Source organism: Lepisosteus platostomus, chromosome 12 (genome assembly GCF_059453375.1).
Source record: "Lepisosteus platostomus isolate fLepPlt1 chromosome 12, fLepPlt1.hap1, whole genome shotgun sequence".
Classification (NCBI taxonomy): Eukaryota; Metazoa; Chordata; class Actinopteri; order Semionotiformes; family Lepisosteidae; genus Lepisosteus; species Lepisosteus platostomus.
The window spans coordinates 41,828,969-41,853,589 of NC_142622.1; the positions used below are offsets into that span (position 1 = coordinate 41,828,969).

General features: G+C 45.3%; 1 protein-coding gene across 37 annotated transcripts in view; it reads left to right on the forward strand.

The window, feature by feature from the left end:
* The window catches only part of clasp2 (cytoplasmic linker associated protein 2), a 106,572-nt gene that overhangs the window by 35,245 nt on the left and 46,706 nt on the right, over positions 1-24,621 (forward strand). For 31 of the 37 annotated variants that reach the window (XM_088601984.1, XM_088601983.1, XM_088601990.1 and 28 more), the window contains 5 exons: positions 14,934-15,080; positions 21,247-21,323; positions 21,963-22,055; positions 23,372-23,517; positions 23,945-24,080. In XM_088601984.1, coding sequence (XP_088458110.1) covers positions 14,934-15,080; positions 21,247-21,323; positions 21,963-22,055; positions 23,372-23,517; positions 23,945-24,080 — 599 coding nt within the window. Of the gene's footprint in view, positions 1-14,106; positions 14,287-14,933; positions 15,081-21,246; positions 21,324-21,962; positions 22,056-23,371; positions 23,518-23,944; positions 24,081-24,621 lie in introns of those variants that run through there. The other 6 variants (XM_088602020.1, XM_088602015.1, XM_088602016.1 and 3 more) reach the window with 5 other exon arrangements.

Below are 24,621 nucleotides of genomic sequence, written 5' to 3' on the forward strand. Positions count from 1 at the left end.
TGTGTTTCTACTTGTAGTAAACTTGGAGTAGTTTAGTCTTTTTCTTTCTCAAGAGATTAGTAGAAATGTACTTGTTTTCTCTGTGGAGCATACATTAAATTTAGCTTTGCTTTAAACTAACACGCAGTTTGTTTTTCCAACTGTAACTTGAGAAGGAGTAAAGGATTGCAACGTGTGCTGGATGTTTTTTGAATCTTTAGGATCAGTCTTTTAGATGCTGTCGTCTTGTTACACTGTGACCTAGCATCACTCAACACTTCCCATTTCTCGACCTTCTGTGAGATATGATGTCACGCGCAGGTGACAGGTTTGAAACCCAGCAGGTCTGATTTGCACTTTGGACATCCAGCTTGTGTTTCATGCGTGTGTGTGGCTGATGACGTGATTGCAAAAGATTTCACTGACCTGGGTAAGAATATCAGTTCTTTGTTTCGAAACTTCAAGCTCGAGGGTTACACCTACCTACCACAGCTTGCAGCCCACTGAAGCTCAGCAGGTGTGAGCCTGGTCAGTACCTGGATGGGAGACCTCCTGGGAAAAACTAAGGTTGCTGCTGGAAGAGGTGTTAGAGGGGCCAGCAGGGGGCGCTCACCCTGTGGTCTGTGTGGCTCCTAATACCCCTGTATAGTGACAGGGACACTATACTGTAAACAAGCGCCGTCCTTCAGGTGAGACGTAAAACCGAGGTCCTGACTCTCTGCGGTCATTAAAAATCCCAGGGCGCTTCTCGAAAAGAGTAGGGGTGTAACCCCGGTGTCCTGGCCAAATTTCCAATTGGTCATTTCCCATTGGCCATTGGTCCCATGGCCTCCTAATAATCCCCCTCTCTGAACTGGCATCATCACTCTGTTCTCCTCCCCACTGAGAGCTGGTGTGTGGGGAGCGTACTGGTGCACTATGGCTGCCGTCACATCAGCCAGGTGGTGGTGGAGGGGAGTCCTCATTACCTGTAAAGCGCTTTGAGTGGAGTGTCCAGAAAAGCGCTATATAAGTGTAAGCAATTATTAATTATTATTACCAGGGAGAAATAGTTGTAATTATTTTTAGGGGAGGGCAGCATTTCTGACTCCTACAGTAGAAGTCGTGAGAGGGAGGCTGAACACGTTTATAGTAGAACAGCCTCATTCATTAGCAGGCTCGCAAGGGAACAGGACCCCTTTTGCATTGTGTGGGAGTCAGGCTGGAGACTCTGTGTAGCAGCTTTGTCCATTTAATGCCTGAAGCAGTCAACAAATGTGTAGGGTTTTTAATTTAGGGCTTGCTTTTGTGTCAGTGAGGGGATGACTGTTGCTTACCCGTTGAATACAGCCATAGTTGTATGTTCTGCAAGAGCACTCTGAAGGAATAGTTCAGGGATGCTTATTGACTTTCTTAGTTTCAAAACATCCTCTGTCTTGATCCGTTTGCACTCCTGGATAGTACAAAAGACCCCCGAAACAAGAACTTCAAAAGGACTGGGTGGGAAACGTATTACTTCACTGTTGGCATTGTTTTCATTTCTGGTGATCTGTTTCTAAAGGCCTCGTGCCACTGAGCGTTTTCTTGCTGACTGCATAACTAGAGGCGAAGTGAGTTACACATTATAAAGAGAAAACATCGCCTGATGTCACACCACAAGAGCAAACGGAGAATTGCAGCTTTCACTACTGGGAACATTAGCAATGCTGGAGGTTTCATGCTTTGTGGAATATCTGAGCCCAGTGAAGGTTTTCTATGGTGCTGAATGCAATTCTGTGACCTGGGTAAAGATCTAATTTTACTCTAAAGTTTTAGATTTCATTCTAGTGCTGTTTTTCTTCACTGTTCTTGAGAAGTAAGAAGTTTTGCTCTGCAGCACGGTGTTAAGTACTAATAAGCGACACCTTCTGGGGCTGCTGTTCCTGGAAAGGTGGCAGGTGGATGATAAACTGCTATGCAAGAGAGAGTGATGGTCTTGTTTCCTCTTAGTCCTCCTTGAACCCATCAGCAGCTGCAGAAACAAGTGCTGTCAGTGCCTTGTCATATTGGTGGGGAGGGGGAGACTAATAACTGATTAGAAATATAGAGCTGATTTGGGTTTTAGCAGGAGACCTCTAAAAAGATCTAAGAATTAAAGTGGGATTGCAATGAATTGAGGTCGAGATTCAGTCTGATGCGAGTGTGGAATGACCTGGATCTGCTGTGCACGGCATGTTAGTCATCAGTTGTGTTCATTTGTTTCAATTATTCTGCTACATCGGTTTCCTCTTCGCTCTGCTGGTTTATTATTAGAAACGTAAAGCACAGTCATATAGTATAGATCTTGACAAGAGCACCATTTGCACTTTGTCTGCTTGAGCGTTTTATTAAAACTTCATATCAAGAGCTGATTGTATAATGAGCTGTTTATTCTTCGAGTAAGATCAACTGAATGTCTAGAATGCAAGGGTGTACTCTAATCATTGCACTAATTTCTGATGGCAGGTGTCTGTTGGTGTCTTTCAAATGCTGCAGCAGTTCCTTATAGTTCCTTAAATTACACATCAGCTGGAAATGTGAGTTGCTCCTTTTTTTTGACACACTTCACTTTTCTCATCCGAAGATGAAATGTAAGATTTCATTTCCAGGTTTGGTTCGTTTTAAACTGGTGGCTTTGTTCTGGCTTCCCTGTTAGATGTGCCGAGATCTTAATTGAATCGTGAGCAGTGTGGTGCTCAAATAAGCCATTTCCTAGTTTGCACATTGCTGCAAAGGGCCGAGTCCCATTTCCCTAGTTTGTTTCTGATGCTCGATTGCCACTAGGAGAGCGTTGTCCGATCCTCCTGCTGTCACTGTTAGCTTCACGGGAGGGCCTATCCCCGCTGGCTGAAAGACCCAGGTGTGGACTGGGAACAGAGCTGTTCCCACTGACCAGCGAGAGAGAACTAGGTCTCCGCATTTCTGCGTCTCATAAAATCGGCTGCTTCAAGGGGCTTCTTAGCCACAGCTGTGGAAAAGAAGAACTCTCCCCTCCCCCATTGCTGGTTTACATGATCCACCTTCACGGTAAGGGTGGGAATTCATCTTTTTCAAAAATATAATGGCTATGGATAGACTGTAAGGTGTAAACAGCTACGCATGGCAGGCAGAGTTTTGTTGTCTGCTCATACTGGCAGAGATTTCCCAAGTAGTTACAATGTCTTGGCACGGAGCCGCTGCTTAGAAATCTCCAACCAGCTTGCGTTATTTCACATCGGCGTAGAATTGCGGTCTGTGCGTCTGTGCGTCTGTGTGATCTGCACGTTACTGGAATGCTTTCCCTCATCTTACTACCTTTGATATGAGTTATTTAGACATTGCAGGTAGCATCTATGTTGTTTTGTAGACCCTCGTTAGCGTTACCTAGCATTAGGTTTTGTTTTCTTGAAGGTAAATGGTGTGTTGTCTGGTGTGAGTGGGAATTGGGTCCTGGTGCTTATGGTTTTTCTCCTAGTTTCAGGACTGGGCTTGGAATTCAGCCCTCCGGAACCCGATTGAGGGCGACAGCTCATCGCAAATAGAAAGAAGATCAGTAGCTTGAGCTTTCGTTTTAGGCGAGTTGTGTACACAAGGGGTGTAGTAGGGCTGGCCCGGACCCCTCTCTGGGGAATTAGCCTTGGCTGCTCTGTGCTGGAGAAGGCTATGCAGTTCCCTCGTTCCCCCCCTGTAAAGAGATGGGGGTCAAGAGTGCCAGACGCACAGGGAGCACCAGCTTATTCGGTCTGGGTTCTGCCTTTTGCTCTCCAGTGAAGTAGGCCCGGCGAATCTGGACCTTTGCACAAGATGGAGGCTTTATCAGTGAACAGAAGTGACTGAATGACAGGAGTGCTTTTCTTTAGCTAGTCGCCTGACTCCATTTTGCTTATATTTAAAGACTTGTGTTATCGTGGCCTGCTTGCAAATGTTTGTGAACTGTGGTCCTATTCGTGGTTTCTTCATTGTAATATAGGCATTCCTAGTGAAGGCTGCTCAGAGGCTTGACATTCATTCTTATAGTAGAGAGTAGCACTCCTTGTCGCCAGGTGGTATTCATTTCCACAGTATCCAGCTTTCCTGGGGCTGTCCTCTCCTTTCTCCGATTGAGCTCCCTAAATGGAGTGGGTTGAGCAGTTTGCTCCCAAGAAACTAGCTGATGTGTTCCCAGAAACAGCTCCCTGAAAAGCTTAACAACCTTTAAGCACATCTGCTCTTGATAGTGCTTACATGAGTGTGCAAGTGTATTTTATTGAGAGCACACGGTGCACAACATTGTTCTGTGGGCTCGTAAGGATCTGTAAACCTAAACAAAGTCCAGGGAGGATGTTGAAAGTTTGTTTGACACATCTGTTAATTTGTTTTGTCTTGTGAAGCGAATTATCTGATAATTATGCAAGAGAAGCCTTTTTGTTTTTTCGCTTTGCGTTAAAACGCCTACAAAATTTCCCAGATGTTCCGGAAAACCATTTTTGGTACACGAAATGACGGGCGGTTTGGGGAAATTTTTATTTTTGACGTCTTCTGCAATTTTAGGACTCTAAAGTGGGACACCAAGGCCTCTTTGCGCAGTGCGTAATGTTGCTCTTCTTTCCCCCCAGTGTACAGAGGAAAGCCGTTAGGTTGAGATTCAGTGTTGGAAGCAGGTGGCGCAGTGTCTGAGTCCGAGTGCCTGTCCTGCAGGGCACAAATGCCCTCTCCAGGAGATGTAAGTGGCCAGGCCTGGTGAGTCGGCTGTCTTCAGGGCGTTGTAATCCTCCCAGAGGATGCTGCAGTCCTGACAGGGCTCAGTGGAGTCTGGTGTCTGCGTGAAGCCAAGTTAACCCTTTAACTGCCGCTGCTGGGAGGTGGTAGTGAAGGTGAGCTTATAGCCTGTAGTTAGCCAGACAGGACAGTGGCCTCCTCTCGTTTGCCGTCTTTCTTGTGTCGTGTAGCTGTTTGTTTTCTCAACAAATTTCAGTTGTTTTTTTCCCCCCACATCTGTTTTGTGGTTTGACACTTAGACTGTTTCCAGGACCTTTGGAATAGAGTCAAGAGAGGCTCCTGGCCCCGCCAGTTACTGTCATCCGACATGTTTCTCGAGCTCTTTTGCTTTGCTAGAGCAAATAAGGAAGATCGTTTTGTCAACTAAATTGTTGTTGTAATTCAGCGACATACCTGCACGTGCACCCCTTGCATGTTGGGTGTATTTTATGCTGTTAGCAACCCTGAATATATTGCATTTGCTTTATTTTAAAAGTAAGAGCTCATATGTTGTGCATGAAAATAAAACGATCGCTTCAAAGTGCAGTCATCTGACACTGGATTTAGGTTTTGTGAGTATTATGAAGCGAGTTCGGACGTGGGAGGGGGAACATAGCAGCCGGGTTCAATGAAATATTTTTAAAAAGAAGTGCACTGAAATACGAAAATGTTTCTCTTTTGATGCGACGCGTTTTCATTCTCAGAATTTCTTGAGTTTAACATTAGAGGAGTCTTAAGATCTCGGTTGCCAGAATTTGGTGGTGATAAAGTTCCGTCTTTTTGCGTCGATGTGCCTGTGCTGTGCGGACGGCTCATTTGCCACGCAATCTAGGAGGTGGCCGGCATGCTGACCCCTGGCCTGTGTCCGGTGCCCCTCACTGAGTCCGAGAGGGAGGACGGTGTTGTGAGTCTTGAGTGTCGCGAGCTAGTGTTGGTGTTTTTTAGCGCTCTGAACACGCGGGCAGGAAGGCACATAAAAACTAGGCACGTGTGTTGAGCTGTCTCGTCCTCGTTGTGTATCGGTTTTTGCATAGTTGTGTAAACTCCGCTAGGGTGTGCTGCACAACCCATGTGAACGAATAAAGGGCAGATCTTTCTTCTTCTACCTTGTGTGCGTCAGCTGAGATGCAGCTCTTATTCGTAGGCGGAGTGGTGGCTCTGTGGCTCAGGATCTGCGCCTGTGCCTGGGAGGTTGCCGGTTCGTATCTCATGGCCGGCGGAGGAATCCAACTCCATTGGGCCCCTGAGCAAGGCCCTTAACCCCATCTGCTCCAGGGGCGCCGTAAAAATGGCTGACCCTGCGGTCTGACTCCCAGCTTCTCCCTCCTTGTCCGTGTGTCTCATGGTGAGCAAGTTGGGGTACGCGAAAAGACAAATTCCTAATACAAGAAATTGTATATGGCCAATAAAGTGATCTCTCCATCTCTCTTTTCCTTCTGAATTCACACTCTGGCGTCCTGGCATTGCCTTCTTATCAGAGACTTCATTGCTGAGGACCTGTTCGTTCTGCACCCTGCATGAGCAGTGGAGGATCATGGGCACTGCCCACAGTGTTTGCCTGCAGAGAAGGGACCCAGGGACAGAGGAGCAGCAGACCTGCGTACCTCTCTGCCCTCATGCCCTTTTACTCTCAGCCTTTTTAAAATTTGGCCTCGCAGGCGTGGAAGGAAGTGAACAGTTTACGCTAGTAAAGGGGCAGAGCTCACGTGTTGAAGAATGTTCATGATGTATCGGAGTTGAGCTGGTGCTTTCGTTTATTTCCCTAAAGTCAGCCAGATTCTTCCTTTCAGTACGCCTTCAGTGTACCTCAGCCCTTACTACAGTAGATATTCTTGATCAGTTCTGCTCAGTGAGTTGTTCTCTGATGGCTTCCATCTCATTTCTTTAAACGGGGGAATCGAATGCGTATGCAGTAGGAGGAAGTGAGAGGCATTGAATCTGAAAAGTTCACTCTTTTCTACCTTTGTGTACAATCAGGGGAGAGAACTTTACTAGTTGTGCTAGCGGGGCCTTGGTTCAGCTGAGCAGAATTGTCGCTCTGAGGTCGTTTCGATTTACAGCAAAGCCCTACCTGAAATAAGCTCCTCAGTGATGAGATTAGTTCAGAGCTTAATGCGCACGACTGTCTGCCCTGAAATGCCCAGAGTTATTGACCCTGTGTGTTATCTCTCCGATATCTAAATAACTCTATTCATCTGAGGAAAAACAGTTAAGTGTAACTTTCTCTTCTAAATTTCAGTCATGGTATTCATTCCTATAAGAGCTCTGCAGGTTTATTCATTCAGACTTGCGTTGCTTTAGATGAAACTATTTTTTCTCCAGTCATGTTCGACTGAAAGCTGAGTTGGAGGATGCATGCTCATTACTGTGCACAGTCGGGATGAGTGGAAACAGCTGTTTTTCACTTGCCCAGTAAGTTCCCTTGTGTTGTCATCCTGGGTTAAGTGCCACAAGCGTCTTGTGATCAGCTCAAGCTTATACAACCTTAATGGCTGCCACACTCAGGTTCCCTCTAGTAACATGAGATTCCAGGTCGACTCTTATGCAGCGAGCTGCGCTCCTCGAAGCAGGCGTCTGTTTTCATAACATGCTGTTCCTCCAGGCTGTCTTGATAACCATCTCGCTGCATTGGAATGATGTCCGACACATGCCAGCGATTTGATCGGGCTCCGGTTCTGATTTTGTGGAAATGCTCGTGTAGCTTCACTTCACTGGTGTCTGTTTCATCAAGCAGAGTTTCACTGCTTCGGTTTACCGGCAGGAGAATCGTTCAGTCGCTTCAGCTGAAAAGCCTTGATGAATCTTGTATGAGCCTAGTTACAAAAGGATAAGGCGAAGGGGACGCTTTTTAAGGTCTACGTGAGGTAATGTTGCACACAGACAAAAGCTGTGTGGACGGGAAAGAAGAGCCTGCCCCTCAGGATCTGAACACTATATGGGTGCTTTATGTACTGCCTGCAGGAGAGAGGGGGCATTTTGGTTCGTGTTGGCAGTGATGCGTGTTTATTCCTTATTTGTTTTTATCGCTCGGGGTTTATGCCAATAACATCACATGTTACAAGGATCTGAAAAATTGAAGCCTTTGTCATGAAACGTGAACTTGACTTCTGTGCAATTAAAAACAGGATTTTGTAGCCTTATTCCTGAGAGGTAGAAGGGTTGTAGCAGGCAGCCAGATCCTTAAACTACTGCTGAAATATAATGGGTGGATCTAAAATAGGCAAAAATTGACTATTTTAAAAAATAGTTCATATTCAAAGTGCTCTGATTCTTAGTTGTGTGGTGTTTTTGTTGTGCCCTTCTTGATACTTTATCAAGAAGATGGTACTTGATACTTAAGTTGTGACGTTAGGCCTGTTAATCCTCTGATGTTATGTTGACTTGTGGATATGTATAGTAATTTCTTTTACCCATGTGTGTATAAACTGTAAATACTTACACTGCCAAGGAAAAGTGATGTCTTTGAGTAGCCAGTACGCCTTGTCCACCACAGCACTGCCCCACGGTCTTCAGCCTCTCCAGCCGAGATTGAGAGGCGATTATGGAAATTAAAAATAGCCACCTCAACTGCATTTCTGCTTCTTTTGAAACAAGGTGTTACAAATTCCAGACTGCTGCTTCTGAACCATTTCAGGTTAGCGTAAAAATGTATAAAAAACAGCAGAAGGAGAGCTTTCTAAATACCATTAACAGGCTAAATTTGGCCGAACCAGGTGACGGGAGAAAAAGGGTGAGAAATTATGCTCCAGTTTTCCTGCTGGATTCTGTGTTCTTGCACTGCGTCATTCCTCAGGGGTACTGCCGAGAATCGTTCACAGCAAAATAAAGAACATTGCTGAGACTTCAGTTCACATGGTTTTAAAAAAGCAGTGCCGATCCTTTCACAGAAACATATTGGCAGGGTTTTTTTTAGACATGAGTAGTAAAGTAAACAGACATCACAAAGCTCCCGAGAAACGGAGAAACTGTCTGCCCTCTCAGATATTTTGTTTATTCCACCAAAAAGCTACCTGACTGTTAAAATGGCCGCAGTTAAATATTTCAAATGCATGTTCACCACATGCACAACTCCCAGCAAACATCACCTTCATTCCCGTTTAAAATATCACAACTGACGCGTATCGGAATTGTGCTCTGAAAATTCAGAGCTCGTGTGTGAAACGGAGTTGCAGCATGGCAGCTCATTGCAGAAACTGCCATATTGAGACATACCAAAGCGGGGAGAAAAAGCACAGATGAACCCAGGCAGCTTAACATTATACTTTACTAATGCAAAATGAGACACGACTACAGTGAACAGCACATGCATTTACAGTTTTTCCCCCAAGCACATTTTGCACCACATCTTACACCCTGTGACAGCTTGAATTTCCTGTAACACCATGCAGATGGACTAGGGAGCTCTCGGTTCCAAAGGAATCTCTGCACGCCGGAGGGTTTGTGCGTGACCTAGTTTAAATAATCGGGCAGTGTTGACCGTGACAACATGACCGTCTGCCTTAGGACTGGGAAGCAGAAATGCAAGCTATGTCGGAAGAGCAGAGATCTGTGCCGTTACGAACCACATCTAAAAGGCAGGTTGCCTCATGTGGTAGCAACCTCTGACCAACCCAGCCCGGGAGTCTGTCCGTTACTAGAGAGCAACGTCTGGGGGAGTCGCCTGAGGCTCTTATTTTGAGGTGGCTTTTTGAGGTTGAAAGTAGCTCTTTTTAGTTTACACGCAGCACAAGAGTTCTCCCCCCCATGTGCTCGCCTCGCTTGATTGGAAAGCGATGAGATCAAAAAGATTCTTGACATTGCGTCACTTAAAGTAAAAAAAAATATATATTCCCAGCTCAGGCTGAAAGTGCATGCCATCCAAACTCTCCAATATCAGCTGCTCTCAATCCTCTCTCTCCCAGACGCATGACTTATTTTTCTAAATCTCCAACTATTGGCGACTGGGCGTTTTCTCTCTGCTTCACTGTTGTAGAAAGCCCTTCCTCTGACTCCCTGAGAGGCAGGTTTTTTTTTTTTTAATCTTAAAACTCAACGTTTTGCTAGGGCCCTCTCTGAATGCCTTGCAGTTTGTCCTGTATGTTCACATTTCATTTACTTTTTATGTTTTTTTTTCTTTTTTCTTCATAATGTACAGTGTCTCCTTAGATTTCTTTATAAATAGGTTATTATTCGTTTTTAATCAGCTCCTGGTATTCCTAGAGCATCATGGCTCATTACCTGTATGTAATTCATGCAGTTCCAACAACAGGTGTCAACACCTATTAATGCTTAAATGCTTCAGAGATTACAGCAGAGAGCTACATCAATGTTTACCAAACAAGGTTAATTCCATGCTATAAAATGGTGATGTATTTGGCCGTGGAACTGGAGTTCCTAATTCAATTTCCTCTGATTGATCGTCCCAAAGTTGAGTATTTTTCAAGTCAACTCTATTATCATTTCTGTTCTTTGAAATTGGAATGGACCACAGCTTCCCGAGTCACGTTGTTAAAACTGATATCTCGGCTTCTTTCAAGAAACAGTTGGCTGAGATCTTTGGATCTTTGTACCAAGAAAATACAAAGACTTTCAAAGGCCTTGCCTAAGAGTCAAAATAATTTCAAAGGTGAACATTCCTGTTGCCTCTAATATTGTCTTTTAAATGGATGGAAATGTTCCAACTAATGCACAGGAGCTCCTGATTTTAAATAATAGTCAGTAGGATAGATTGCTAAATCTCAGTGTTGATATAGACTGATTTTGCTGATTTCCATACCTGGAAATGTGGGACTGCATCTTTAGATGTTTCTATCCAAGATGTTGCTCCCTGTCTGCCTTGAAGGATGATTGATAACACTTATGGCAGAATAAGAGTGTGCTCTTGATATGATCTGGATTAGCCTGCCCTCTGAATCTTCTTGTGTTTATGAAGAGTGAACGACCTTTTCACATTCATCTGAAATTACAGCTCTCAAAATGTTTTGCATGTCTGAAACGCACAAGAGTTTTGCTGAATAGATTTGGTTACGTAGGTTAATTGTTCAAATAGCTGAAGCTGTAGGAAGCATTTTTAGTGAATATGTCTTTGTTTTGAGTTGCCTTTTCTGTTGCCAGTTTTTAAAATGCAGTTTATTTATTAATCTTGGTGATGCAATGTGTATAGCGGTATAATATCGGACATTTACTGTGGTGCTTGAAAATGTTATCTTGCACTTTCTGAATCTAGCTAGCTAGGGTAATGGTGGAAATTGTTTGCATTCAACACTTACCTCGTGCATATTTTAGACGTCTTCATCTTTCTGTTAAGCTTTGCTCTAGCATTGTGTTAAAAATGAGTGTGAGCTTGGAACCTTTTAACTATCTTAATTGAACAGCAGCAGTTTTAATTTGAATTTGATTAAAACAGTGGTTGCAGTCCTGTAGTCTTAGCAATTTGTGGAATTAAAGATGCTTTGCTTTTCAGAATTTTCTCTTAAGACTTGCTCTCCTTCTGTAAAGCTCCAGCGCTTACGGTTCTCTGCCAGTAATTCGGCGCCAGTGAAGGATTTCTTTTTCATCCGGGCACCACAAAGCTGCTTACTGTGGGGCGGGGTGGTGATAACGCGGACCACAAACGTGCGAAGGCCACAAACCAGGGCTACACCATGGCTACACCATGGAGGAGCCTCCTGTCCACTGCAGGACAGCGAGAGCACGGGGCCAAGTTACAGATGCCAGTAAATCTAGTCGGCTTTGGAATGTGTAAAGGAACAAGCACACTGCAAAAAAAAAAATGTTGATATGGGAAGAACGCGCAGACATTGGCCTAGTCCAGACTCGGGCCTATGAGTTGATGGAGCAGTGTCAACAGACTCCCTGGATTGCTTTTAGGGGTGGGTTTAAGGGTTTGCTTTTTGTTTTAATCCTTATTTTGGAGTATGTCCTTTCAAAGTGATGAAACTAAACTAGAAGGAGGTGTTGCTGAACGTTTCCCCACTCCCATTTCCATTTTAGTTTTCCATTTAGTCGTTCCCTTAGCTTGATGTGGTCTTTTAACATGACAGGGCCCTGCTGCCACAGTCTCCATGGGAACCGCGCTCTCTGCTGGGCGATTTGTCTCGGTTCTGTGTGTGTGCGCAGGTTTCTAGGCCCTGCCCCGTGATGCTGCATGTTTCGAAGATGGCCATCCAGACACAGAGCAAGCACGGGCCAGGTTAGCGTCAGGGGACATTCAGAGGTCAGATTTTCAGTTTGTAATAGTGTCCAGCAATAGGCAAAAAATGGAGTCCAATATTTCTTGTGAAATATAAGGCTAGACTTGGGTGTGTTTTCTTTCTACAAGGGTATACTACTTCCATTTTGTCTGGGTGTCCAAAACTCTCGCAGGACATGGAGAAATGTTTGCAGTTATCCTGCTCTTAAGGTGAAAAGTGTTTCTTTTTGCATGTGGAATGAAAGAGACATAAGTCTTGCGTTCACTTGTCTTCACACATGTTAATATGTCCTGTAGTCCCCGTTAATCCTATAAAAATAGTCTTTTGCGTAAGGCATGGTCTCATCAGTCCTCTGTTTTGCGAGTTTGACTGTCTCTTTCTCGCGAGCTCGTTCTGCCTTAGGATGGTGCTGGTGCTTGGGTGTTGTTTCAGTCAGGTAGACCAGACCCCTCTTCGGAGGTGGTCTTGAGACTCTTGTGGCTATAATGTTTTCATTAGGAACGTTATAGGATCAGGTTAATATCAACCCTGGCGAGAGGAGTACAGAAACCTGGTTGGTATAGGTCTAAGGAGCAAGTGAGGGTTAATTGCAGCTGTGTCAGTGTGTGCTGGCTGCAGATGAATAAGTAAAAGTTAATACCTCTTTCTAATAAAAATAGAAAGAACAAACCCAGAATTTCAGTTAGCGGGCCTTCATAAGGTGTGCACAGTGGCTCAGCAGGCCAGAGCTCCTCCTGAGAGCGCACAACTCCTTCCTGGATGGGACACCTCCCAGCATCTTCATTAACTTGAAAGATTTTAGGCATTTATTCTTGGAATTTTAGAATGTAGTCTATTGACTCGGGCCTGTATTAGCTATGATGTCTAGAATCACTATTGCCTGGTGTTACTGTGTAATGATAATTCGGTCCCCAGCACTGGGGCAGACTCATCCTTTACTACACTGTGTGCTGCAGTTAAAGACTAGTAGGCTATTTGTGTTTATTAATGTTCTTCTCCTGCATTGTTTAGTAGTATCCCTGTGAAAGGTTGATCCAAAAACGCCTCAAAATGTTGGAGGAGGTGTTTTCCTCTTAGACTTATTGAATCCCTGGATTATGTGGTCATTTTCCTGAAGTTTTCTTTGCCTCTTCCAAACTGTGGCTGTACAGTACCCGGGTTGAATTTGTGACTTTGCGTTTCGGATGCTGAAAATGGCAGCCGTTTTTTTTGTGCCGGAGAAATTGCTATCTGTCCATGAAGTTGCACCGTACTTGTTGAACAATTTGTATTACGCAAAGGTTTTTGTTTTTTTTACCTGAAAAGCTTAAGAGATCCTGGCGCAAGTGGAGCTCTGGTGACTGTTCAGGTTTAGCTTTTAAAACGAAGCAGGGGAACTGGGGGGAGAAGGTTCAATCTTGGCGCGATAGCCTATAGCCTCCGGTGCGATGGGGCTGCTCATTAAAGGTTACAGCCCTGGAGTAGCCTGCATGCGTCTGTGTCTGCCTGCTGCTGCCTGATGGGAAGCCATGGGCTGATGGGAGCACTGACTGCAGCCCTCGGAGCCCGGCGGAGCCTCGCCCAGCTCGTTAAGGATGCGAGGCAGCGCTGAGCTTTCTGAAAGGCCGCCTGCTCACAAAAGAGCAGCTCCCAGCTGAGTGGAGGGCCCTGCCATCTGCTGACCGCTGTCCCCTCTCCGACTCCGAAATCCAACCCCGGGCAGCGGTATCCTGTCCAAGGGAGGGGGGGGGCTGAATATCAAACGCAGAGCCAAGCACGGGGGGTTTTCTGCTGAAACGTGCCTTCGCAGTCGTCATCCGTGTTTGCCGCCTGTACAGAGGAGGATCAGATGAAAAGCGCAGCAGGCTCGCGTTCGTAGAGGCGTGTGTAAAAAAAAAAGAAGAAAAATCGCACACTTGCACACAAACTTGCTGCTGCATCCTCAGAAATGTTTGTGCCTAGATCTGTGGTAATTAGCTTAGGTGTACCATCAAGGGGTGTGTGTGTGTGTGTGGGGGGGGGGTGAAATCAGATTTATATGCAGGAAGAAAAACGCACCTCTCCACTGGCACTGGCTGCAAGGCGATGATGTCATCTTGCAGCTGATTGGCCCATTCGGCCTCCAAGGGAAGGGGAGGAAGAAAGAGGAGAGAGAGTGAGAGAGGGGGGGAAAATGCCGGCACGAGCCTGAATGGTGCTTTCAGTGTGTGGGAGCTACAGGCAGGAGCCTCGGCCGATCTGCAGATTTGGGGCTCTGGGATCTACCTCGCCTGGCCATGTGAGCTGTTGGCAGGACAGCAGCGTGCGCAGGGCCCGTTGAAAGCCCTCGATTTCTGTTTCTGGGGGGGGGGGGTGTTCAGAGGGATGAGGCGCCTGATCTGCAAGAGGATCTGCGACTGTGAGTTGCGGGAGGAGCTGGGTGGACTGGAGGGGCTGCTGGAAGGTGTGGGTGGCTGTGGAGCCGGAGAGACGGGGGTGGGGTGTGGGGTGGGGGAACCTGTCCGGCTCTCTCTTTGCATGTTTTCCGATGCCCGGGTCTCGCAGGGCTGCTGTCATGCTGGGCTGCGGTCTATTGTTTTATGCAGCGCGTAGGCAGTCACGGTGACAGGAGCCTGTCTGCGCTCGACAGCTCGCTGTTGGGCTGCTTTCGTTTCTGTCCTGCCGGTGAGGCGGGGGGAAGGGGTTTTGGGGGGGTACCACCTCGGTGAGCGCCTGCATTGCGTGCCTTCGCACGTCGGGGAATTGGGATTGTTTGGAAATGCCGTGCATTTCCACCATGAACTGTCCATTTCAATGCAGTGAAAGTAAGGGTGTGTTACAGGGAAAGATCCCTGGTGTCACAAGGTGCACAAAAACAATCCAGTTTGTAATTTTTCTAAATTGGATTGAATGTGCCCAAATGCTGATTTGTCCTGAAAGGCCTATTGGAAAAGGATGATTGTAGCGGGTAATTACTATTGATCACTCCCCCACCACACACACACACACACCCTCCTCCTCTGCTCTCTCTGTTGTGGCTCAGTAACTGCAAACAGGCAGTTTTTTTTCCCCTCTAAAGACCTTCCCTGCTTTTGTTTTTTTTCCCCCCAGACAAAAGCTTCGATGACGACGAGTCTGTGGACGGGAACAGGCCCTCGTCCGCCCAGTCCGCGTTCAAGGTTCCTGCGCCGAAACGGCCCGGCAACCCCAGTGGCGGTTCCCGGAGGCCCAGCGCCACGGCCGGACCCAAGATCGGAGGTAAACCCGCCGGCCTTGTGCGTTCCCAGCAGCCCCCCGGCACCAGAGCGGCCCGTCTCAGAGGAGCCTCTGCGATTGGACAGGTCCTCTCAAGCCCTGTGTGTTCCCAGTAGCCCCCAGCAGCGGAGCGGCCCATCTCAGAGGAGCCTCTGCGATTGGTCAGGTCCTCTCAGGCCCTGGCCATTCCCAGCAGCCCCCGGCACTGGAGTGGCCCTGTGTGGCCCACCGCTGTGATTGGTCAGGTCCTCTCGGGCCCTGTGTGTTCCCAGTAGCACCCAGCAGCGGAGCGGCCCATCTCAGAGGAGCCTCTGCGATTGGTCAGGTCCTCTCAAGCTCTGTGTGTTCCCAGTAGCCCCCAGCAGCGGAGCGGCCCATCTCAGAGGAGCCTCTGCGATTGGTCAGGTCCTCTCGGGCCCTTTGTGTTCCCAGTAGCCCCCAGCTGGGGAGCGGCCCATCTCAGAAGAGGCTCTGCGATTGGTCAGGTCCTCTCGGGCCCTGTGCAGCCCGCCTCTGCGATTGGTCAGGTCCTCTCGGGCCCTTTGTGTTCCCAGTAGCCCCCAGCTGGGGAGCGGCCCATCTCAGAAGAGGCTCTGTGATTGGTCGGGTCCTCTCAGGCCCTGTGCGGCCCGCCTCTGCGATTGGTCAGGTCCTCTCCGGCCCAGGGTACTCCCAGCGGCCCCCCATGCACCGAACCGGCCCGTCTCGGAGGAGGCTCTGGGAAAGGTCCTCTCCTTGTCTTCACTGCGCAGTCACCTCGGTACAGCTTCGTCGATCGGCCGCGATGGGCGATTTCAGAGCCCGAATAACAGAACCAGCCGGGTGGCCAGAGTGGTGTACCTCTGGATCACGACCATCACACACACAAAATTACACAAACTTGTAAATTGACAACGTGCACTAGCGTACTTTTAAATCCGTTATGGTTGCAGTTAAAACCCTTTCCTTCTTTGCCTTTAGATTTTTTTGTGAATTGATTAATTCTGGGTTTTTCTTTATGGTAATGAAGGGACGGGTAATGTAGATTGTTTGTGATTGATAAATCTGGGCAAATTCCACAATACAGCCCAACAATGCAGATGGCTACTGCAGATTAGAGCCCTGCTGCACAGCAGGGAAGAAATGGCAGATATTGGATTTAACTAGAGATATCTGGATCAGTATCCGCCCATTTTGCTGGTTATCGAAACTGGTTTAATAGCCAGTTTCTAAAGTGTTCCTTATGCTTGCATTACAACTGATTAAAAATTTATTGACCCCTCCAATTTTCTGACTGAGATTAGAGAGCTGTTTTGTTTTCTTGTTGTATGTATTGAACGGCTTTACGGATCCTACTTTCCTGTAGATTCTTTTTGGTAGACTGTGGCCATGTGAAGTTGTCTGATTGAGGTCGGGTCAAGTCTTAAAATCCTGTGTCCTCAGTCTTGTGAAGTAAGAGCATCCGACTCACAGGGCAAGGAGACTGTACTGTTAATATAATCGAATATTTTGGCAAAATCAGCAGTTCAGTGTGAAAAAGCTTTTAAATGGCGCCAGTTAAGTTGGATTGCAGATTTCAAAATTAACCTTTAAATAGTCCTTTACACTGACAGTTGTTCCTTTACAACTTTTCATGTCATTTGGTAATCTAAATGTAGGAGAATCTAACAAAAAGTTAAGGTTATATTAAACTGAAGCTTAACTTGGCCTTGTTGCAAGGGTTAAGGTCTTAATAAATTCCATGTTCTTCATGAAAGCCATGAACTTGAACTCTCATGCTAGCACACAGTTCTAACTTTGAAGTGGTTCTTTGCCTCTAATGTCTCTTATTTCTTTGGTATTGAAAACATGTTTCATGTTTATTTTTATGATGCTGAGGAGTTATTTAGATAATGAAATATGCACTATGCAGTTCTTGTCTTTGAGCAGGTTTGCAGACCCTGAATTTATGCATCTCAATGGAGAAGCTACAGTATGACTCAGGCAGCTCAAGATTTTCATCTCGTCTGTTGCTCTGCCTGTGTGCTTTGACAGTGGATAAGAAGGGACGTCACATTCAGTGTTTATTATGTCCTCTCGCCAAGAGGTGCGATGAAGGACGAAGCAGTTTTGCCGATTTGTGGTATGCAATAACATTTAGGAATCTTTTCAAACCTGTCAAAAGGTTTTAACTTTTTTAAAGGTTTTAATTTCCCTCTCATAAAAACCGAATACGTGGCAGATTTCCTTCCAAATAGTGTTTTGCAAGTATTGAATGAACAACCAGATTGAGTGAGTGCGGACAACGGTTTTCAGTGAGTTTTCATGTTAATTACCTTTTTATAGTCATGGAGCTTTGTGAACAGTACGTTTTAAAGCGTGTTCAGTGTCCTCTATTCAGTTACATTCCACAAACCTACGCATGCTGCTCTTTGAAGCATATGGGGGTGAAATTCAATTAACGTGTTCAATAACTTCCTTTTAAAACCTCTGTAGTGCCTTGAATGCAGCAGTTAACCTGGAAGGCTCCTGTCTTTAAGGGAGCCCCTTTGTGGAAAATCGTATGATTTGAGACGTCGGCGATCAAGCATGTACTCTAGTGTCGGGACTTTCAGATCGACTCTTGAGTGGGTGTCATGAAAGTAGCAGCGTGCTGTCGGAGTAGAAAGGGGATTAGGTCACGTTTTTGTTCTTGACGTTTGATGAGAAAGAGACTCCTGTGACTTGCCGAGCTCCTGTGGGCTTGCGGTGATGTCAGTGACTGACATCCTGCTGCTCCTGTCACCATTAACTCGCCTGTTAGGCGCTATGGAGATCATGGAGGGCATCAAAAGACTCGTGACTCTGAGAGTTGAGCACGACAAAGACTCTCTCAAGAGGATCCCGCTCTCCCGGCATTGGACAGAAGTTCTCGCCTCGGGCTGAGTCTTAAAATTCCAGTTAACATTTTTTTTAAAAAGGGTCCTTGTGAATCTCGGGCTTCAATCTCGCCTGCAAGATCACTGTGGAACTCCCCCTCTGATGATGATGAGAACACCTGCTCTTCTTTGAACAGTGTGACGATCTTGCCTGATATTGCTTTGGGTCCCGAGTTTGCCACCGTTTTAAATTCTGTCCTCCAAATCTCAGGCTTAACTCTAAATGGTCGCCCTGAGTCTACTGAACCTTTGTTTCCATTTCCACGAATGCGTGATAAATTCCAACACTGTGGATTTATAATGGCAATATGAGCTACCTGGGATCACGATTAAACTTGAGGATACCATCAATTTGTCAAATCAAAATGTAAAACTATTACCATAGTTTTTTTGTGGAATGCATTTTGTGGTAAAATACTACTTAAAGGAAAATTATTATTAGAGTATACATTTCAGATGTTCAGAATTTTAGGAGAGCTCAAGGGGATAGTAGTGTAGAACTTAAAGTCTGAAAGAATTTTCTAATGTTGACCCTGTTGCCTGTGGAGGACTCTTCCTGTAAATGTAGCATCTTGTCTCTTTAAGACAGGCTAGAAAGTTCCCTATATTTTCACAGACTTTAATTTCCGTTCTAGTTGAAGTTATTGATAAGGCCTTTATCTTCACTCATAATGGCTTATAACCGTGAATAGTGCAGTTTAGTTGCGTACAAAAGTGGGTTAGTGCTCTCGATCATAAGCTATTTATGTATGAAGGTGAGGGATAGCTTAGGGAGCTTTTTAAGGCTGAATTCTTTCACCAAATTCTAAAGTGATCAAATCAAAACAATTAACATGCAAATCAATTTTCAGGATTTTCCATCAAACATGTTTTGAACAACATGTTCGTTTTCAATCCATGGCGCTGCAGTTGTCTTTGTGTTCAGACATACTGTTCTGCCATTGCTTCTCAGTAAGTACAGCATTGCATCATCTCGAGTAGTCTCGAGCTATCGGTGGTAAGTGTGTTTCTCTTGAGACTTTCGTCTTGCCTACGTCGTCTGCAGAAGTGTGTGGGTTGGTACAGCTGTGTTCATTGCGTAGTGTCCATTTGTCCAGGTGGCTCCATACTGGCCCTGCGCTCTGAGGAAGGAAATGCCCTTTCTGTAGATGAATGGGTTCAGTTTTATTTGTAGTTGTTGTTTTAATTGCTATTTGACAATTATGGGCCAGCTGCAACGTGCAGTCGTTCATTTGGTTCTTCCTTCAGGATGAGTCCGAAGGTAATTTTTTCATTAGCCTGAAGACCAGCAGACGTGTATTCCTCCAGAACATTCATGGTGAGGAGTAACTCGGAATAGTTTTTAAATACTGAAATATTGAGGTTCTTGTTTCATTTGTTGACCCTAAACCTCTAGCGAAAGAACTGTATAGAAAGTTAATTTGTAAAAAGAATGTGCTTTTATGCTCTTTTTAGTCTAACATCAAATCTTGCCAAAGTGTCAAGAGGCACAGAGCTTCATCTGGCTTTTCTTTTCTCACCAGGTTCTTTATATGCTTTTTCTTTGCTGAATCTAAGATTTCTAAGAATCTAGTGTGGTAGAAATGTCTTGCAATTGACTGCAGGCCATTGTGTACATAGGCAGTGTTAATATCAGGCCCATGTCATCCCTGGTGAGGAGCCCAGCCCATTCGCGTTGAATCTTTTGTGCTTCACGATTATTCAAATGTGTTTTGTGGGTTTTCCTTTTTGTGGCTTTTAAGCGCTAAGAAAAATAATAACTCTTGACAGTATCAACAGAGGACAGAAAGAATGCAAGGAAAAATGTCAGCAAAATGGAGGCTGGATATGTGGGTCAGAACCTGCCAGGATACCGTTGGGCTTGGCAGTGATGTGTCTTGATCACCTGGTTGTGTGCAAACCCTCTGCTTAGTGGCATATGCTTTATGGGATCTGTGCTCCATTGACTGTGGGGGGGGAAATGGAAGCCAGCCTCAAGGTAAAGGAAACCAGACGTCTAGCCAGATAGTTTCCAAAGGGCAGTTCGGTGCTCTGTGGCTTAAAATAATTGACATTCGCTGGGCACCGTACCAAGAAAATAGTGTGCTGGGGATCAATAGATGACAAGCAAATGTCACACGTTTTCCAAAGGGAAATTCAAAGTGTTCAAATAAGGACAAAACAGCTTATGTTCCTTGCCTAACGAATGGAGTGTTAACCGGCTTTTGCAGATTGTGATTCAGTTATTGACCATTTTCTTAACAGGTCTTAAATTGTTCTAGTTGAATTCCCATGTTCTAAACCTGTTTGTTGAAAGCAATCCTTATTCCTTTGGGGAACTTGCATACCAGTTTAGTCTTCAGGTTTTACTCATCTGAGTGTTAAATGTCTCCTTTATTTTCAGAAGATTCTTAAAGATTATCGATCACATGTATCCTGAATAAAATGAAAGCAGATTTGAATAGATGCTTCTAATTATGGACTGCACAATGTGATATGACTTCTGTTTAAAATGAGTATATCACCTCTCAAAATTCATTAATTTTTTATTTTAGATTATCTTTCATAATTTCATAACAACCAAAATATACAGAACTAAGTTCTAAGTCTTAAGTTTTGATGAAAGTCATTTTTATTTGGACAGATATGTAGCCATTGACCCAGGTGATAATCTTGGAGCACTCCAAAGCTTTTGGTGGCCTGGGTTTGACTAGTCTTGATTACTAATAGGGCTTTCTGTTGAACGTGTCTGGGACGTGGCTGGATTCTGGATTCCCGAGTTGTCCAAATGAGGATGCTTTAACAAACCAATTGACAAACCCATTAACTTCAAGGATCTTTTTATTTCATGCATCCAGGGGCGGAACAGTCTCCCCTTGAGTGGGGCCTGGTCACTATTTTGTTCTGTATTGGATTGTGCGTTTGGAGAAATATTTGGATTGTGTATTTGGCAGAAAGTTATCCCCTTTCTTGACAGCCCTCTGATTTCCCAAGCTTTCAGTAATTTAGAAAAAGACTCTTCACTTGCCAGCTGTAGTCTGTAGGAAGTATCTGTTCTCTTGGTGGCAACAGTGATGACAGTTGCCCGTGCTAATTCAGTATCTGGTGGGGGACATGGTTGCCCCTATTTCTTTTGCATCTCAGACTTAACTGAACCTTCAAAAAATAACCTTTCCGGTCACCCTCAGGTTGTCCACCGCGAATCGGACATCTAACAAAACCAGCTGTTGAATTCTCACTAAAGTCAGTCTCTATCAAGTAATGGAGGTTAAATGCCCTTTCCCACTCACACTGTTTGTGTGCTTTACCTGCAGGTCAGTCCAAGGAAGGAGCAGGTGCAGTTGATGAAGATGACTTTATCAAAGCATTCACAGATGTTCCCACAGTACAGGTGAAGCCCTTTTGCATTTTGTATATGTTGCAGTTTGTTAATTGAGAGACAAGTGCCATATCCTGACTGTCGGCTTTTAAAGTGAAAACTTGTTTCTGCACAATAAAGGCAAACACTGTTTTAGGCAGGATTCAGTATACATAAAGTAATACTTTGATTCGATTATAGGGGTTATTGTAGATTAGAGTGTCACGTCAGTACTAAGGCTCTTAGTATGATAGCAGTGTACTTGCGCAGATTTATGTGATCTGGAAACCGATGTAATGGGTATAGAGTAAAGCATTTATCATGCTTTTTGCTGGAATGCGTCAGATGCTTTCAAGAGTGTAATATTATTTGGAAAGTTTAAGGTGTAAGAATTCTAAGACGTTCTCAAATCAAAACATTCTCACTTCTCGCCTTCTCATTATGCAGTTCGATCAGCTGCGTTACAGCTTCCAACTAATATCAAGTCCACTCACTGTTGAAGTGTGTTATTCTGACCTGAGTGTATGCCTCTTCAGTATTGCCTTTGTCTCCAGTCCTATTTCAGTAACCGTAAAGTACAATCGCACATGGCTTTACTAGAGAAGGTTGGGGTAACTAACTTGGTCTGCCTCTTCCTTCAGTCAGTCGTCCCTTCTCATGTTTGTGTCCCAGATTTACTCCAGCAGAGACCTGGAAGAGAATCTGAACAAGATTCGTGAAATCCTCTCGGATGACAAGCATGACTGGGATCAGAGAGCCGGTGCGGTAAGTTCTTCAGTTCCTCTTCAGATAGATGGGATTCTAGCAGCTGGTGCTCTTCCAGAAGGACCATTATTCCAGCTGTTGGCAGCTGGAGGTTATCTGCTTATAATACGAGTGACAAACTCCCATGATCCCGCAAAGAGCACAGGAGTTTGCTCATTCTTTGTAGAGGGGCCTGATCATGGAAGTAGCAGCAACCCAACTTGATTTTAGCCCCAGTGGTTCACATTTAAAGCCAAAAGGTGTTTAATTGCCCTTTCTTTTTCAAACACATTTTTCTCCTGTCTCTTTTTGTTTGTAACACACCTGGGAGACGGAAGATTTTAGTTTTATCGGATTGCTGCAGCCATTTATCCCTGGTAAAAAAAAAAAAATCAAATCCGAAGTTTTTTTTGGCAGTCAGGTTAGACTTCAGTGCTGGTTATCACTGAAGACATGTTTTTCACATACAGGCTTGGTTGTAGCTGTAGGACTGTAGAAGAGAATTAAATGCAGTTCCCTTAAAGTAGTTTGTGAGCATTCACTGCAGCATGGGTTCTTTATTAAGATGTATTTTATTTAAAATCTGTTGAAGACGTTGGGATTTTAAACATTGTTTTGCCATTTACTCCTGCGGGACTGGCATTGTGTTCAAGTCATCGTGATGCTCAAAGAATGTCTTGCCCCTGCATTCGAAATCCGAAATCCCTGCAACATCTGCCCAGTGATTCAGTGTGATGGTACTCCTTAATTCATACAGGCTGAAATAGGCGTAGGATCTTACAGAGAACATTTTAGGTCTTCTATAGAAATGTAGTGCGGAACAGTAAAGAAATTGTGCTGCAGTGCTGTATGAAACTGTTGATGGGCGAGTACAGGAATATTTTTGTGTTGCGCCTCAGCTCAGAATTCCCCAGGCATGACTTCAGAGGATTACTAGTTGCTGGATTTTGTTGCACATGAAAACAGAGCTCTTGAAAATTCTCGAATAAAGATTTCTTAGGCCATCGATTCCCTGGTTGAGACGTAGCAATGACACTTTTGACAACTGCTATTAACTGCTGAGGTGTGATTAGTCATGATTTAGTTAGTGTGCACAGTGTCAATGTTTTATATCTAATCTCCATGTTGACTGCTTTCTTTTTCCCAGCATTATAACCAGTCAAATCACAATCTTTTGGGTTTCTTGCCTACAGCTTTTAAAATTAAACATTGACTTTTGGGCAGGACTGCAGCACTGCAGTAACAAGTAACATTAAGAGGCCCTGGGGGTTATGAGCTTGCTTGTGTGTTTTTGACCCCTGTGAGGACATTTTGACTGTCGAGTTTTCCTTCCGCAGCTGAAAAAGGTCCGCTCTCTGCTGGTCGCTGGGGCCGCGGACTACGACTGTTTTTACCAGCACCTGCGGTTGCTAGATGGAGCTTTCAAGTTGTCAGCCAAGGACCTGCGCTCCCAGGTGGTGCGGGAGGCATGCATCACTGTGGCGTGAGTGACTCCAGGCGCCGGGATCTCGGGGGACCAGGGGGCGGGTTTGCGCTGCGTGACGTTTATGAGGGATGCTGTTCCGGAGCTTGAGCTGGCCGTTCTGATCAGGAACCAGCTGCGCTTTCTTCTGCAGTCTTTTTTTTTTTTAATTTTCTTCCCGTGTGCCTTTGCCGCATGGCTTACGATCAGTCTTTTTTTTTTTTTAATCGAAACGAGAAGTAGAATATTGCACAGAACAGACTGCGTGATATTGACATGAATTCACAGCTGATGCTCCTCGTGCCTCGGCTCTTGTCCGGTTGTGACCCCCCCCGAGGAAGAAAGGTAGTGGTTTGTCCAGCTGCTACAGGGGTTATAACACCCAAGAAGTGAGGAGGTGGAGGGGGGAAGGTTGTTTTCCTAACAAGGTGGTTGTGCTTTTCAACAGCCATCTTTCCACTGTTCTGGGCAACAAGTTCGACCACGGGGCTGAAGCCATTGTGCCTATTCTGTTTAACCTGATCCCCAACTGCGCCAAGGTCATGGCGACATCAGGCGTGGCAGCGATCAGATTCGTCATCCGGGTGAGTGTCCCCAGGGTGTGGCTCCGCCGGGGCCCTTCAGCCTTCAGAGCTTTGCAGCCACATTTCTAGCCTGGGCTCAGATCCTCTGATCGGGCCGTTCGTGCCTCTCCCCCAGTGCTCTTTTGCGACTTAAAGATTACGATATGATTAGTAAACTGATGTCAGTAGAGATTAATATTAGGCGGAGCGGTGGCTCTGTGGCTCAGGATCTGCGCCTGTGACTGGAAGGTTGCCGGTTCAAATCCCACGGCCGGCAGAGGAATCCTACTCCGTTGGGCCCCTGAGCAAGGCCCTTAACCCCAACTGTTCCAGGGGCGCCGTACAATGGCAGACCCTGCGCTCTGACCCCAAGCTTCTCTCCCTGTCTGTGTGTCTGTGTCTCCATGGAGAAAAGCTGGGGTATGCGAAAAGACGAATTCCTAATGCAAGAAATTGTATAGGGCTAATAAAGAAACATTATTATTATTATTATTATTATTATTAGAATCTGGGGGAGGTTGGTTATTCTGACTGGCTTTACATCTTGCCGCTCAAAACAAAA